The sequence below is a fragment of the Psilocybe cubensis genome, chromosome 8 (assembly GCF_017499595.1).
Source record: "Psilocybe cubensis strain MGC-MH-2018 chromosome 8, whole genome shotgun sequence".
NCBI lineage: Eukaryota > Fungi > Basidiomycota > Agaricomycetes > Agaricales > Agrocybaceae > Psilocybe > Psilocybe cubensis.
The window spans coordinates 3,291,650-3,307,189 of record NC_063006.1 but is presented as its reverse complement, the minus strand read 5'-3'; the positions used below and the strand labels follow the sequence as shown (position 1 = coordinate 3,307,189).

Here is a 15,540-nt window from a genome sequence, read left to right as displayed (position 1 = left end):
TAAAGCATTAGAAAAAAACCCTAACCGTAAGTATTCCTTGCTATAAAGTAACAAACATCTACTTACAAGCAACACTTTGGATTAAATAGCTAAACCTAAACCCTAAACCCTAAACCCTAAACCCTAACCTAACCCCAACCCTAAGCTAACTAAGTCTAACCTTAGTAGGAAGTAAGGTAGGCGTGTGAACTTCCGAACGGCATGTGATTGTGAAGGGCCGGATCTAATTTAGTACATGGGAAAAGTTACTTAGTACTTCGGGAAAAGTTCCTTAGTACCGTGGAAACATTTTTGATGGACCGGATCATGAACTGTCCAATTAAGATTCACAACAATCAATCATTCTATTGTTTGATTGTTAGGTAAGGACCCAGGTAAGCTATTTATACTCTAGACATGTGAATATTCCCATGTCGCGGTTACTCGGAGCCACGTAACCAGAGTAATCTATATCCATGTGATTCACATCACAGTCAATAACCCACGATGTCAAAGAACAAAAGTGTTGGATCCACTTTTGACAGGTTACCATGTGCCACATCGACCCGTGACACTCTGTTCATCAGAGACCTGTCTAACTTGACAATAAACATTGACAGATTTGTGATAGTCGGTAAGATACATGACAGCTGCGCAGCATCACTTCACGCGCTGTCATCGGATGTCTAGAACATTCCTTCTAAGAATAGCCACTGAAGAGTCTATAAAGACGAAAGGGCTGGTTGTTGGGATCCCCCAACAGCCCTCTGGCCTTCTTTCATTTTAACTCACAGTTTAAATAGTCGCTCGCACCTCGCTTCGCTCGGTGCTCGCTCCCCCCCTAAACCCTAAACCCTAAACCCTAAACCCTAAACCCTGCTCCACTGTCCAGGAGCCATACACCCCTCGATCTGTCCGCCCGTCAGCGTACAAATTTGGCGTTGATGACTTCGAAGCATACCGATTGCAATGCGAGAACATCATCAAACACCAACAACACGGTCGGGCTGCCTTGCTGAGGGGTGGATTGGTGGGTAGGATAGCCAGTGAGTTTCTGAGCGTCGACGATGGGCTGGCTGGCCCCTCTAAGGAAATCATTCAGAACCGGCAGGGGTTCATCGTGCCAGCTGGCGACACGACTTGGTGTTATTGCGACGACCAGCTCACGGAGAACGAGCTGTCCATTATATGCGGCACCTACACGCTGTACACAGGTATGTTTTCCTTGTTTATTCTCAATTTTATGCACTAACAACATTTTTCTCAGCTACTAAAGGTCAAATAACTGTAAAATCGTGGTTCCCTCCCCCGAACCTGTGGCAGGTGCCCTCCAGCATGAACGGATCACAATGGGTGGAATGGACGCCTGCCAACGAGGCATGGTACCGTGAACGCGTAGAAGACATCCGCACTCGGCAGGCCCAGCCATTAACAAGAGTGCAATGGAAATCAATATTGCGCGGCACTCCTCCCAGTAGGAAGCTTCTGGCGGCAGCGTCTCAACGAGCTCAGGCCTTTGTCAACGGGCACGTACCGGTGGTGCCAACTTATCGTGTTCGCCCAGGCCTGTAGTTACATTGTCAATGTAAGTGTTTTTTCATTTAAGAATAGCCCATTCTAACAAAAATATGTAGATATATGCGTGTTTTTTTGTTCAAAATGTCATATAAATTTATTTTTTGGTGTCTACACAAGAGAGCTCGCGTGAGATATATACAAGTTGATATCAGGGTAAGATGACTAGTTATAAAAAATCTAACAAAATTACAGTACAGCAAGGCCGAGGTGTATCAAAGACAAAACAGCGAAATGGCAGCGACAGGAGGCGAGTAGAGGCAGCGCGGCGGCAGCGACAGGCGGCGACGGCGGGACGACAGGCGGCGACGGCGGAATGACAGGCGGGGAGGGGAGGCGGGCAGTGGCAGCGGCGGCCCGGTGTGGCGGCGCAACAACACGCAGCAGAGTGCGTGTCGTGGTGGGCGGCGAGTGGACGCGACGGCGGGACGACGCGCGGTGACGTTGTGACGACAGGCGGCGACGGCGGGACGATAGGCGGCGACGGCGGGACGACAGGCGGCGACGGCGGGACGACAGGCGGCGACGGCGGGACGACAGGCGTTGACAGCGGAATGACAGGCGGCGAGGCAGGCGGCAGCGGCAGCGGCGGCCCGGTGTGGCGGCGCAACAACACGCAGCAGAGTGCGTGTCGTGGTGGGCGGCGACTAGACGCGACGGCGGGACGACGCGCGGTGACGTCGTGACGACAGGCGGCGACGGCGGGACGACAGGCGGCGACGGCGGGACGACAGGCGTTGACAGCGGAATGACAGGCGGCGAGGCAGGCGGCAGCGGCAGCGGCGGTCCGGTGTGACGGCGCAACAACACGCAGCAGAGTGCGTGTTGTGGTGGGCGGCGACTAGACGCGACGGCGGGACGACGCGCGGTGACGTCGTGACGACAGGCGGCGACGACGGGATGACACGCGGTGACGGCTGAACGACAGACGGCGACGGCGGGACGTCACGCGCTGACGGCGGAATGACAGGCGGCGAGGGAAGGCGGCAGTGGCAGCGGCGGTCCGGTGTGACGGCGCAACAACACGCAGCAGAGTGCGTGTTGTGGTGGGCGGCGAGTGGACGCGAAGGCGGGACGACAGGCGGCGACGGCGGGACGACACGCGCTGACGGCGGAATGACAGGCGGCGAGGGAAGGCGGCAGCGGCATGACAGGGGACGAGGAGAGGCGGCAGCAGCAGCAGCGGCACGGGTGTGGCGGCGCAACAACACGCAGCAGAGTGCGTGTTGTGGTGGGCGGCGACTAGACGCGACGGCGGGATGACGCGCGGTGACGTCGTGACGACAGGCGGCGACGGCGGGATGACACGCGGTGACGGCTGAACGACAGGCGTCGAGTGGAGGTGGCGGCAGCAGCAGCGGCCCGGAGGTGGCAGCGCAACAACATGCAGCGGCAAGCGCAGGCGTCGGGCAGACGGCGAGCGCAAGCGTTGGGACGGCGAGCGCTGGCGTTGGGACGGCGAGCGCAAGCTTTGGGACGGCGAGCGCTGGCGTTGGGACGGCGAGCGCAAGCTTTGGGACGGCGAGCGCTGGCATCGGGAGACAGGCGGGAGGCCGGCCTCCAGTGCCTGTCAAAAATTTATTTTTAGACGGAGGCCGGCCTCCAGTGCCTGTCAAAAGTTATTTTTAGACGGAGGCCGGCCTCCAGTGGCCTCCATCAATTTGGAGGCCGGCCTCCATAAATTACACATTTAATTACGTAGCACCTCCGTATGTACAAAATAAAATATTTTGAAAGTGTATTTGGGGGTTTTTGGGGTCCAGGAATCCGAATCTGGCATCAGATTTCAGGAATTCTGAACAGGAGGCCCAATGCAACGAAGGCCCCCCCTTCGGGGGGGAATAAGCCTAGGTGCTACATTGTGTTGTTATAATTGTATGGTGAAACATACTGTATACAAGCTCCCGCCCCCTTGGTCGGCTTCTATGTGAAAAATTTGAGCTTAGATTGACCCACTGGCATGTTTAGCTCCAATGCGGCTAGTGTTTAGGCTATTCCGCGCCATAATAACTTTGATTTTGAGGTGAAACTGCGAGACGATTGGAGGAAAACCAATGACGTGGCATGAAGTTCCGGAGAGTTTGGGCGTTTACCATAGCTTTAAAAGATCTATAGACCAGTAAATATGGATAGGATTAGTCAATGCATTCGTTGTTACATAAACAAGTTGAATTTGAAGTGAAATTGAATGTAAACATGAATTATGCCCCACAAACCTCCATTTCCACACAGTTTACAGTTTGACACAGTACATACCACATACGTGTAGCTAGTAACCTGTACCAGGACATATAAATTACACCACACCGAGCGCAAGTGAATACAACAAGAAACAAACTCTAAGATGTTCACAACGTTGACATCTTCCTTCTCCCCCGATTCATCAGTTTACGTGCTTTCAATCGTTTTCATTCCTTACAGACCTTAATATAGACTGTTACAATACTGCTCGTTTAACGAATAACGTTTCAATTCGGTTCTCAAGAGCCCAGAACGTCTCTGGAAGACGTACTCGGTCACATACCTTGCAAGCTCCTAGAAACGACGTGGCAGACGTACCGAGGCCGTTTGCATCATTTATGCTATTTTATAGGGTTTAGCATACTTCTATAAATGTTCGGATACGTTGTTGAAGAGTTGACGGTCCGTGGTGGAGCGGAAATGACTGAAACTTTGACATGTTCCCGCTGAGGTGTGAATGCACGTAAAACACCCATTTTCGTTGTCTGGACATATTTATTGCAGATTTTGAGTATTGGAGATGTATACTGTAGTGTACAGTACCTTGTACAATGTTTGAATCGAGCGCTGCACGACTGAGCAAAGTTGCAGATGTCAAAAAGTATTAAGCGCCCGAATACATTCTCAACAAAATCAGACAGAAATGTGTATATACCTCACTTCCAAAACCATTACACAGCTGCATATCCATTATGGGACTATAAATTACACCCTGTACTACTCGCTTCATCCGTTCCAAGTGAGGGATCACAAAAATTTCATTAAAAATTTGAACTCACGTACATGTCCACATCCTCCCACTCTCCCATGTCGCAATTCCATGCTAATTCCAATGTATTTTCTCGTTGCTGGTCTTTTCGGAAGCTAACAGGGACCTATTTGGCTCGGCTAAACTGCTGTTACACAACCTAGAAGGTCCGCGAAATGAGAGCAACAACATCGGCTCTCGAGGATGTATGGGATGCAGTAGACGTGGCGCGTCGTTCTACGTCGATTCTGCGTCTTTTCCGGCACTTGGAGCATTGGAGTATGCTTGGTGTGCTGTAGGACTGCTATTAATGCCTGAATAAAGGGTTATTGGCCGGAAATCTTTGTCTAAGTTCGTATTGTCGGGCAAAGTCATGATTTCAATGCCCTCATCTCTCAAATGACGTTTTTACCTAGAATACATCGTTGTCAATGTAGTTTAACCCCTAATTAGATGTATTAGTATTAACTTAACTGTACAGAGGTCTCTGAAAAATACTGTGCCCGATGTGCAATGTGCAACTTTGCTTTTCGAATCACCATCAGTTAAGCGCCGAGAATGCGCATTTTTGCACACGATGCAAATAACAGTATAAATAGCACTCACATACCTATACCCATATCTGACAGGAGTCTACATAGGCCTACCTCACCCACCCCAACCACCCAGCCAACAGAACATCTCAAATTCCCCAACCAGATCCAACCCAACCGGACATCCGCCTCCTCTCCCGAATCAACATTCACCCCCATTCCAATCGTTTCCCTTCAATTCGGATCCGTATCTACACTATCCCAAACACTCTCGGCTACGGTTAACGTCAGATTTGCTAGAAGGAATCGCGGCGTTCAATTTGTCGCTGTGCAGAAGATGGATTTCCCGTATCGACTCCAAAGCAAATGTCCGCACACCGGGAGTGCCAGAACGCAAGTTCACCGTCAAGTACATATGGTTCGAGGGCTATGTGTACGTACCTGTTCCCGAGTCATTGAATGTTTCTTGATTTTGAAGATGGTTGCGAGAGATTCAGTGGTGATTTTATCGACTCTTGTTTTTTGTGCATGGTGCGATTCTGAAGAGTTTGAGCTATATCACCACTTGAGCACTGGGAGATGGATTACATCGATACTCACTTTGATTGCACGACTCAAATGGATGCAACATGAACGAGTTTCCTATCGAACGTATCACATGAACAGAATGAACACCCGGATTCGCAATACACATGATTTATCCAAACAATATGTGCACTACGCACACCACCCTGCCCTCGCATTCTTGTTATTCCAACGTTACACCTTGGGGAACCATTCAGTTCCCAATCTCAAGACCCAATCTGCACTCGCGTAACCCAAAACCACACTAAGCGAACACAGAAACGAAAAAAAAAATCTGTATTTTCAGTACATACGACATGCAACAAGGCGTACTAGTAACACTAGTGCTAGAACCGACACGGGTATATAAAGACCACGCACCTTGCTGGATTTCTTCATTCCCCTCAAGCCTCATCCCCTCCTCTTCTCTGCCTCCTCAGCCTTGGCCTCTTTCCAATTCTTCCCCCCATTGTTTGTGGATTCGCATGGCGGCTGCTTGGGAATGGTAAGCGGGCTGTTGTGTCTGCTGTCAACAACGGCGCTGACGGTGTGTTTGACAGACTTGAGGATGCAGAATGGAGCGCGACACGACGGTGAGGTGTATCCCTTCTGAAACGCCGGGACTGACCCCTCTTTACCGTGTAGTGCTTTCTAGAATGCGGACGACGCACCTGGACAGAACGACCCTAACGCTCTGGCATCCCAACACAACGGCGCGGTGAGTACTGTGCGCATTGAATGGCATGTCCGTGTTGTGGGCCCGACGGTATCTATCGAGAGCAGCGTTGACGATGCGCATTTCCACCTCGCAAGACGTGCACGACAGGCAGACGACGCCCAGAATGTTGAAACCAATGGTAAGCCGCAGTACTCTGTCAATGGCAGCACTGATGACAATGACAAGGACTCGGTGTCCAGTCTTGATATGGTGAGCGGTGCTTTCTTGACGGCGGGATGTTGCTGACGCCTTCCAATCGCAGCCACGTAACACCAGCACGTCAACGACATGCTCGAGTCATGTCCACCCCCACCTTGTCGGCAGTCGGTGATCCCTCGTCGTTGGTGGAGTCAATGGCATCTGGTAAGTTGAGTTTCTGCCTTTCTTGTCAACAACGGCAGTGACGACGTGCCCCGCAGGTCATGACAACGCAGAGTGACCTCCACGGTGAGCTGTAACCCTTCATGGACGCACTCGTACTGACTCCGCCTTTTCCGTTGCACAGTTTTCCTCCCAAAGACAAACACGGCACCCGCGCGGCACCCAGAATGTTGACCGAACGGTGAGCCGTGATGTTGATTGTCCCGTTGACAATGGTTCTGACGAGGTGTTCAACTGTGGTGGGCTGCGACGGTGAGTTACATCCCCTTGATAATGCATTTGTGCTGACACCCGCTCATTGCTTCGCAGTTCAACTCGAATTTCCAGCGCAATTTCAGACTGTCAGAACAATGTTGACATACAGAACACCCATATCATCTTCGAAGGCCAGGACGAGAACGTCAGTGAGTTGCAACCAGCGCACGACAGCTCAAAAGGAGTCCTTCATCTAGGAGAGAAAGAATAGCGAGTAATATCAGTTCCCCACTCCGAATGGATGCTTAGAAGACGATTCCTGGGCGGGAGCGGTCAAAAGTGGAACTTGAAAGACTCACCTAGAGCCCACTCTCCCTGTCGTTTTGCAACCGTACTCCTGAAGTGCTTGAATATATTATAAACACTGTGAAACAGTCAAAAATAGTTGTTTTAATCAGTTTTTCAGGAAGTACCTTTGATTGTTCAAAGAAATAAAGAGCATCGAAGCGCGCAACGGTGAGCTCAGTGGCTCAAGAGTCAGCCAGTGCATATCTCATTTCTATGGATGACGCTTGACCTAACAAAAGCCCATTTAAAACTTTAATATCAGTGTATAATTCAGTAACAATGAACGCTTTGTGTGGCTTAGCAAAAGACACTCTCTACTCTATACCCATCGCTCACAAGGAGACTTTGGTATATTGCGTCCTATTCATGCAATACGGTACATAACCACGATTAAGGTTGAGAACCGAGAGGAACTGAGAGGTATGTGTCTCACGTACCTTGAGTTCAGTCTATTCTTGCAATCAACATGTCTCCGTCAATCTCGTATGAATATTCACGGCATTTGTCTATTGACGACAGCATGACGTGATTACTGCCCGAGATGCGAGGAAACGGTGTTTTTTTCACTAGAAACGCGGAATTGGCGCTGGAGGAGTAGACCGGATGACATGCATCCGCTGATCTCATCATCCTCCTTGCAAAGTTCATGGAGCTGGCTTGTAGCTCTGTATATCATGTATGTATCCCTCTGCCCTTCCTAATGCACTGCTTTGTCACTGATTTTGGGGAAATAGAGATGCTATGTGTTAAATATATGAAAGTATCGTCTTGGAGACGTTTTGGGCGCTTAACGAATGCCAGTCCCAATTTTCATCTGGATGCCGTGTGAGTGACTCGTTTATCTTATCTCACATAATCTCCTCCAATGTATAACTTCATTTTATTCATGATCCTCATGGCAGACCCAGATTTCCTCGTTTTGTGCCCAGGTGCGTCTAAACGGAATGTAATGTTTTTATACATGTTCAACTTCGATTGACTTGCATCCAGCTTCTTTACATCTTGCCTTCGGAGGTACCCGTCTCATTTATGCAATGTTTAAATGTCAGTTAGATGCAGCAAATGTTTGAAATTGCGTAATTTCGTGACTTGGGGGAGGAGGAGATGTATGTGGTGCTAATTTTCCTTCGGCTCACAGCATCATTGCGGCAAAGTATTGTGTTTAGGTGCGTTTGAAGATAATGGAATGCGTAGTTGAAGAGGTGGCAGTGCGTTGTGATGAGGAAATGGCGATACTTTTGAAATATTTGTGCCGGGTCTTCAAATTGCGTATATCCCACATTTTCATTGTCTGCAACATTCTGTGGTAAGTTTGAAGCACTGAATAGATAGAATAGTATTTATAGTACTTGATTGAATGTGAAAATTAAGTTTTGCGGTGTTGAGGAAAGTCGGACATGTCAAAAATTGTGGATACATTGGTACATAGTACACACCAACCCTAACCTGCTACATATATTTGTATTTACCAACCCTAACCAACCCTAACCAGCCTAATCTGTGCTTTTATGGTATTATCAAATCCCAACCAACCCTAAAACCTAAACCCTAAACCATCCTAATCTGTATTTTTGTGGTCATCACCAACCCTAATCCCTAACCCTAACCAAGGCTAATATGTGCTTTGTGGTGTTGGCGTTACATTGTGTTGTTATAATTGTATGGTGATGAATTAGTCCTCACTCTCAAATTGACGTCTGTCCCTGGAATACATCATTTGCGGGTGTTTTGTAGTCCCTGTACGATGCCCAGTAATCGAGTAATGTTTGAGGAAACAACCTTGAATGTTCGAGTCAACTTTGCATATGAATAAGTGCCTGTAATCAAGCACAATATTAAAAGAAACACTTGAATGCTGTGAAACAGGTTTTTGAGAGTAGTATCATACTCATATTCATTGGACACTTATTTTTTAGACTTGTCTACCCAGCACAACCTTCCGAGCCATCCAAACAACTCCTATCTCATCCGGACTTGCTCTTCCTTGCCCAAAACTTGACTCCATTCAATTCCAATCGCATTTCCCAAGTTTCTGTTCCGGTCCCGTGTTCTAGTCTAGCCTCTAAATAGAATAACGGCAGATATTTGCACTGTTGTTCAAAAGATGGATACGGTTGAACGAAGACGAATGAGAGGGTCCTATGTACGTGAACGAGTTTGCCGTGTGGTAAGTGTAATTATTCCTCGAGTCGAGTTTGCGTAATTGTGTGCGTAGGTGTTTTGGAATGTGCTTGAGAGATTGCGATGCGGTGAGTAGAGTTCATAGTTGGCCGGTTCGTGAATGTGAATATGGATAGTAGATAGATGACACTAAATACTTGAATAAGTATTGACTGTGAATACGTGCATTGAATGCAACTATACAGACGGAGCGCATACTTTACTGACAGCGCACACCACAGTCCTGTCTATGCGAGTAGCTGGAGAATGCACGGTGAGTGAGGCCAAGCATGCAAACAATGTGTGTAACTGTACTCACCGCCTTCTTTTCTTAGAACCAAGTTGTCCCCTGTACTTGCATTCCCATCTCATGTAACGGCCGGTGTGTTGATCCAAAAAGGTGAGCTGGGTGTTTCTGCTCAAGGATGGGTACTGACAGCACACAACACAGGCCCGTCGATGCGAGTGTAGCTGGAGAATGCACGGTGAGTGAGCCGCTGATGACGCTTGGACATACTGAGAGACACACCAGACGCGATGTAACACTCAAGACTTGCATTCCCATCTCACGTTGATCCAAAAAGGTGAGCGACGGCTACTGACAGCGTACATGGATGCGACGTGAGGTGCTGATGAGGGATGCTGAGAGATTCGTCATACGAAAAAAAGGTCGCTGACGGTGTCCTTGTTGTTTTGCAGCAACTGTAGGTTGATGAGGAGGGGGCGTTGACGTGAAGACTGTCGGAGGTGAAGACAGTGTATGGGTAAGCAACACAAGCTAACCCACCTAACCCGCTGAGCACAAGAAGAGGGTGAGGGTGAACACGAACGCCAGCTTGAGCAGGAAGCAGAGGATTTTATCGACGTCTACGCTCTTCGGAATCGACGGGAAGTACGTGTTTGTTCACAAGGTGAAGACGAGGCCAACAAACATAGCTTGTGAAAATGTCTGATAAATTGGCAGTCAGGAAGATGCTTGATATTAGCTGCATTAGGTACAGAAAATGTGTTGTTGACAAATCAATCCAGCATCCAGACTAGAACTGACATCCGTGAATATAAGCTCAAATAACGGCCTACGGTTAGTCACCACCATTCCCAAATGTTCGTCCTTTCTACCCTGTTCTCTGTTGTGGTCACTACCATCACCCTTGTCCAATCCAATCCAGCCATCTATCTAGACGTCATTCCAGGACCCTTTAAAAAATGTAACTTGTACTTACTCAATCACCTCCCTTCCTGAGAAGATTCCAGAACCGTTTAGAAGAGGGTTGAGGACTTGGACATGCGATGCTCAACATCGCTGACATGCACCCCCACAGGAATTGTGCATAGGCAGGCCGACTCGCATAATCCCATGTCATTTTGCTTGTTAAAGTGACTGTCACCCGCAATTATCTATACGAAGATTGGATGCGTGGCGATGTACACACGTATGGATTCTACTGGCTGTGGGGTGAAGATTGAGTGGTGCGTTTGAGGAAGAGTAGGCATGGGTTGGGGAGCAAGAGGTCATGATGATGGGTTTGAAAGGGAATATCCTGATGGATGCGCAAATCGACACGAACACTAGAACACAGAATACGTACGAATACAACACCTAGAAGAGTACAGTAGTGTAGTATATGTCAGCTCCAAGACCCGACAATAGAAAGATCGAGGAGTGCAACTCACCAAGTAGCAAATGCACATTTACATTTCACAAACGGCAGGATATATTGCATTGCGATGCAACAACTCCCCATCTGCATCTTCCGTCCGAAATGCAGTTTAAAACGTCTGGAATTCGGTGCTTCGTATTTTGTTAGCTTAATTAAGCAACGTAAAATTGAGGACTGTACCAAAATTGAGACGCAAATTTTTGAAGCTAGAGCTCGAGAGTTCACGTAGAGGCGGTTTGGCGAGTTTGCCGTGAATACTGGACTGCTTTGCAATGGGTGTAGCTGTTTTGTGCTCGTCTCCTATTCTGTGGGTGCAGTTTGCATCTACTCTTCTGATTTTTGTGAGTGTAGTTGCACTGAGAGTAAACCTTCGATTACTTTTCTTTTCTGTGCTGCCTGGATTTCAGAATCGATAACAAAAGTGTTTATCACGAAACTCGTCTTTTCATGTCTATCGTGAACTGATCTTTAGCAAATACAATGAAATTATATTTCATTAGCACACTGCACGACGACAGGGGGTATACAGTGTACAGAAATACACCAATATCTCGCTTAGCGGAGGAGGAAGATTGCAGATCCCAAATCGGACCCTGCAAAACGACCCGAAAACAGAACCCCTGTTCGCTTCGAGCGCCTTAACAAGCAACCCCGCGTCAACCTCCATCTGCGTCGTCGTCGTCTCTGCCCCTGAAGCTGCGGTATGAGACGCCAACGAAGGTGAAGAACCAGACGATGACACAGGAGACAGCACAACCCGCCCCGTCGCAAAATACGGCCGAAGATGCGCATCCAAAACCGACACAAAGATCCAAAACGCGTCTTCCTCCGGTGCGAGTAGTAGGAGGTGCGCAACGATCTCCGTCAGACCTGTCATTTCGCCCAACAATTATCAATCCACAATCAAAAAAACAAAGTAAGGAAGGAAGGAGAAACTTACCGCGCTCATATACAACATCAGGGACCATGTTCAAATACGCCTGCAACAAACTAAGCGCCTTGCGCTCTCTCTCTCTCCTCTCCTTCTCAACCCTTCTTCTCTCCCCATCTTCACCATCACCCTCCCCATCCCCATCCTTACCAACACCAACACCTCTATCGGAATCCCCACCATCCCCAATCAAAACCCTGACAACATCTCTCACATCCCTCTCCGTCTCCTCTCTCACCCTCTCCTTCTCAACCCCCCTCTCACCCGCGCGGGCCCCGCCACCCCATCCCCGCGCACACAGCTGCCTATACACACCCGGCACACACCTCCCTTTCCCATCCGTCAAAAACGACCAGACGAGGTACCGCACCGACGAAGGCACACCGTCCAACAACAACCTCCTCACTTTCTTCGACCGCCTCAGTGCCGCATCCGCATTTGCATTCGAGGATGCACCGCCGGTGGCGGATAGAAGATGATGATGATGAAGATGCGATGAGAGACGGAGGGTTGAATGATGTTGCAGACCCCAAGCACAGACGAAGACGTAGATGACGAAAGCGATGCACCAGACCCAGACGGAGGCAGCGCTTCGAACGACAGAGTCAACGACGAGGCCAGGATCCCCATCCACTGCGCCTCACGCTGCCTATGCGTGTCCATATCCGCCACACTTATACTCTCCTCCGTCTGCTTGCGCGATATAGATGACGTGGAGGACGGAGCTGGAGGCCAGATTCCATGTTGTGGCAAAGAGGATGACGCGAAGAGCTCGCCAACAGGCGATTTTGACCATTTCCCGGCGCCTGAACCTCTCTTTCTCGTTATTGCGCTGGCCACCACCATCCGCACCAAGCCCAAGGTGTCAGACAACATGTTTGCGTGGGCCTGTGAAGGGTGGGAACGTGATGGTGCTGGGTGCAAGCAATGGAAGAGGGAGGGGAGAGTGTGGTCGTGGTTCATGTGTTTCCATGAGAGAACGGTGGAGAGAAAATTAGAGCACTCACTGGACATCTCAATCCATCGTCCCCTCCCCAATTGATCCTGATTCGCTATCCACCAAGTACCCCACACTCCTTAAGCGTTTTGAGCTTCTTTTCCCTTCCGTTTGAATCGTCGTATTTGAGGTGGAGCTGGGTGGAGACGGCTAAAGGGGAAGTGTGATGTCGGGGAACGGATTTGCTATACTGTTTGTGAACGTTGCGGAGTTTGAATTTCCTTGGCAACAGCAAGGACAAACAACGCGACTCTGGGGGTCGAGTGTCGGCGGCGGTGGCGGCAGCGAGTGCGGCTACGTGGGGGTGGCGGTGCAACGACACGCAGCAGAGTGCGTGTCGTTGTGGGCGGCGCGTGGAGGCGGCGGCAGGACGACAGGTGGCGAGTGGAGGCGGCACGGCGGCAGCAACAGGCGACGAGTGGAGGCCGCGGCGGCAGAAACGGCCCGAGGGTGGCGGTGCAACGACACGCAGCAGAGTGCGTGTCGTGGTGGGCGGCGATTAGACGCGACGGCGGGACGACACGCGGTGACGGCGGGACGACACGCGGTGACGGCGGGACAACAGGCGGCGACGGCGGGTTGACACGCGGTGACGGCGGGATGACACGCGGTGACGGCTGAACGACAGGCGGTGACAGCTGAACGACAGGCGTCCAGTGGAGGCCGCGGCGGCAGAAGCGGCCCGGGGGTGGTGGCGCAATAACACGCAGCGGCGAGCAAAGGCGTCGGGACAGCGAGCGCAAGTGTCGGGACGGCAAGCGCTGGCATTGGGACAGCGAGCGCTGGCATCAGGAGACAGGCGGGAGGCCGGCCTCCAGTGCCTGTCAAAAATTTATTTTTAGACGGAGGCCGGCCTCCAGTGCCTGTCAAAAGTTATTTTTAGATGGAGGCCGGCCTCCGTAAATTACACATTTAATTACGTAGCACCTCCGTATGTACAAAATAAAATATTTTGAAAGTGGATTTGGGGGTTTTCGGGGTCGAGGAATCCGAATCTGGCATCAGATTTTCGGAATTCTGAACAGGAGGACCAATGCAACGAAGGCCCCCCCTTTGGGGGGGAATAAGCTTAGGAAGTAAGGTAGGCGTGTGAACTTCCGAACGGCATGTGATTGTGAAGGGCCGGATCTAATTTAGTACATGGGAAAAGTTACTTAGTACTTCGGGAAAAGTTCCTTAGTACCGTGGAAACATTTTTGATGGACCGGATCATGAACTGTCCAATTAAGATTCACAACAATCAATCATTCTATTGTTTGATTGTTAGGTAAGGACCCAGGTAAGCTATTTATACTCTAGACATGTGAATATTCCCATGTCGCGGTTACTCGGAGCCACGTAACCAGAGTAATCTATATCCATGTGATTCACATCACAGTCAATAACCCACGATGTCAAAGAACAAAAGTGTTGGATCCACTTTTGACAGGTTACCATGTGCCACATCGACCCGTGACACTCTGTTCATCAGAGACCTGTCTAACTTGACAATAAACATTGACAGATTTGTGATAGTCGGTAAGATACATGACAGCTGCGCAGCATCACTTCACGCGCTGTCATCGGATGTCTAGAACATTCCTTCTAAGAATAGCCACTGAAGAGTCTATAAAGACGAAAGGGCTGGTTGTTGGGATCCCCCAACAGCCCTCTGGCCTTCTTTCATTTTAACTCACAGTTTAAATAGTCGCTCGCACCTCGCTTCGCTCGGTGCTCGCTCCCCCCCTAAACCCTAAACCCTAAACCCTAAACCCTAAACCCTGCTCCACTGTCCAGGAGCCATACACCCCTCGATCTGTCCGCCCGTCAGCGTACAAATTTGGCGTTGATGACTTCGAAGCATACCGATTGCAATGCGAGAACATCATCAAACACCAACAACACGGTCGGGCTGCCTTGCTGAGGGGTGGATTGGTGGGTAGGATAGCCAGTGAGTTTCTGAGCGTCGACGATGGGCTGGCTGGCCCCTCTAAGGAAATCATTCAGAACCGGCAGGGGTTCATCGTGCCAGCTGGCGACACGACTTGGTGTTATTGCGACGACCAGCTCACGGAGAACGAGCTGTCCATTATATGCGGCACCTACACGCTGTACACAGGTATGTTTTCCTTGTTTATTCTCAATTTTATGCACTAACAACATTTTTCTCAGCTACTAAAGGTCAAATAACTGTAAAATCGTGGTTCCCTCCCCCGAACCTGTGGCAGGTGCCCTCCAGCATGAACGGATCACAATGGGTGGAATGGACGCCTGCCAACGAGGCATGGTACCGTGAACGCGTAGAAGACATCCGCACTCGGCAGGCCCAGCCATTAACAAGAGTGCAATGGAAATCAATATTGCGCGGCACTCCTCCCAGTAGGAAGCTTCTGGCGGCAGCGTCTCAACGAGCTCAGGCCTTTGTCAACGGGCACGTACCGGTGGTGCCAACTTATCGTGTTCGCCCAGGCCTGTAGTTACATTGTCAATGTAAGTGTTTTTTCATTTAAGAATAGCCCATTCTAACAAA

General features: G+C 49.7%; 2 protein-coding genes across 2 annotated transcripts; both read left to right on the top strand.

The window, feature by feature from the left end:
* Positions 1-11,838: 11,838 nt before the first annotated feature.
* Positions 11,839-12,506, top strand: JR316_0009468 (uncharacterized protein; the record flags this gene model as incomplete). Its single annotated transcript, XM_047895170.1, has 2 exons — positions 11,839-11,950; positions 12,025-12,506. 2 exons carry the CDS (start codon positions 11,839-11,841, stop codon positions 12,504-12,506), a joined length of 594 nt encoding a protein of 197 aa, XP_047746629.1.
* A 2,091-nt stretch (positions 12,507-14,597) lies between these two features.
* JR316_0009467 (uncharacterized protein) lies at positions 14,598-15,487 on the top strand (the record flags this gene model as incomplete). Its single annotated transcript, XM_047895169.1, has 3 exons — positions 14,598-14,660; positions 14,808-15,129; positions 15,183-15,487. The coding sequence occupies 3 exons, from the start codon at positions 14,598-14,600 to the stop codon at positions 15,485-15,487; spliced, it is 690 nt and encodes a 229-aa protein (XP_047746628.1).
* Between the last annotated feature and the right edge of the window lie 53 nt (positions 15,488-15,540).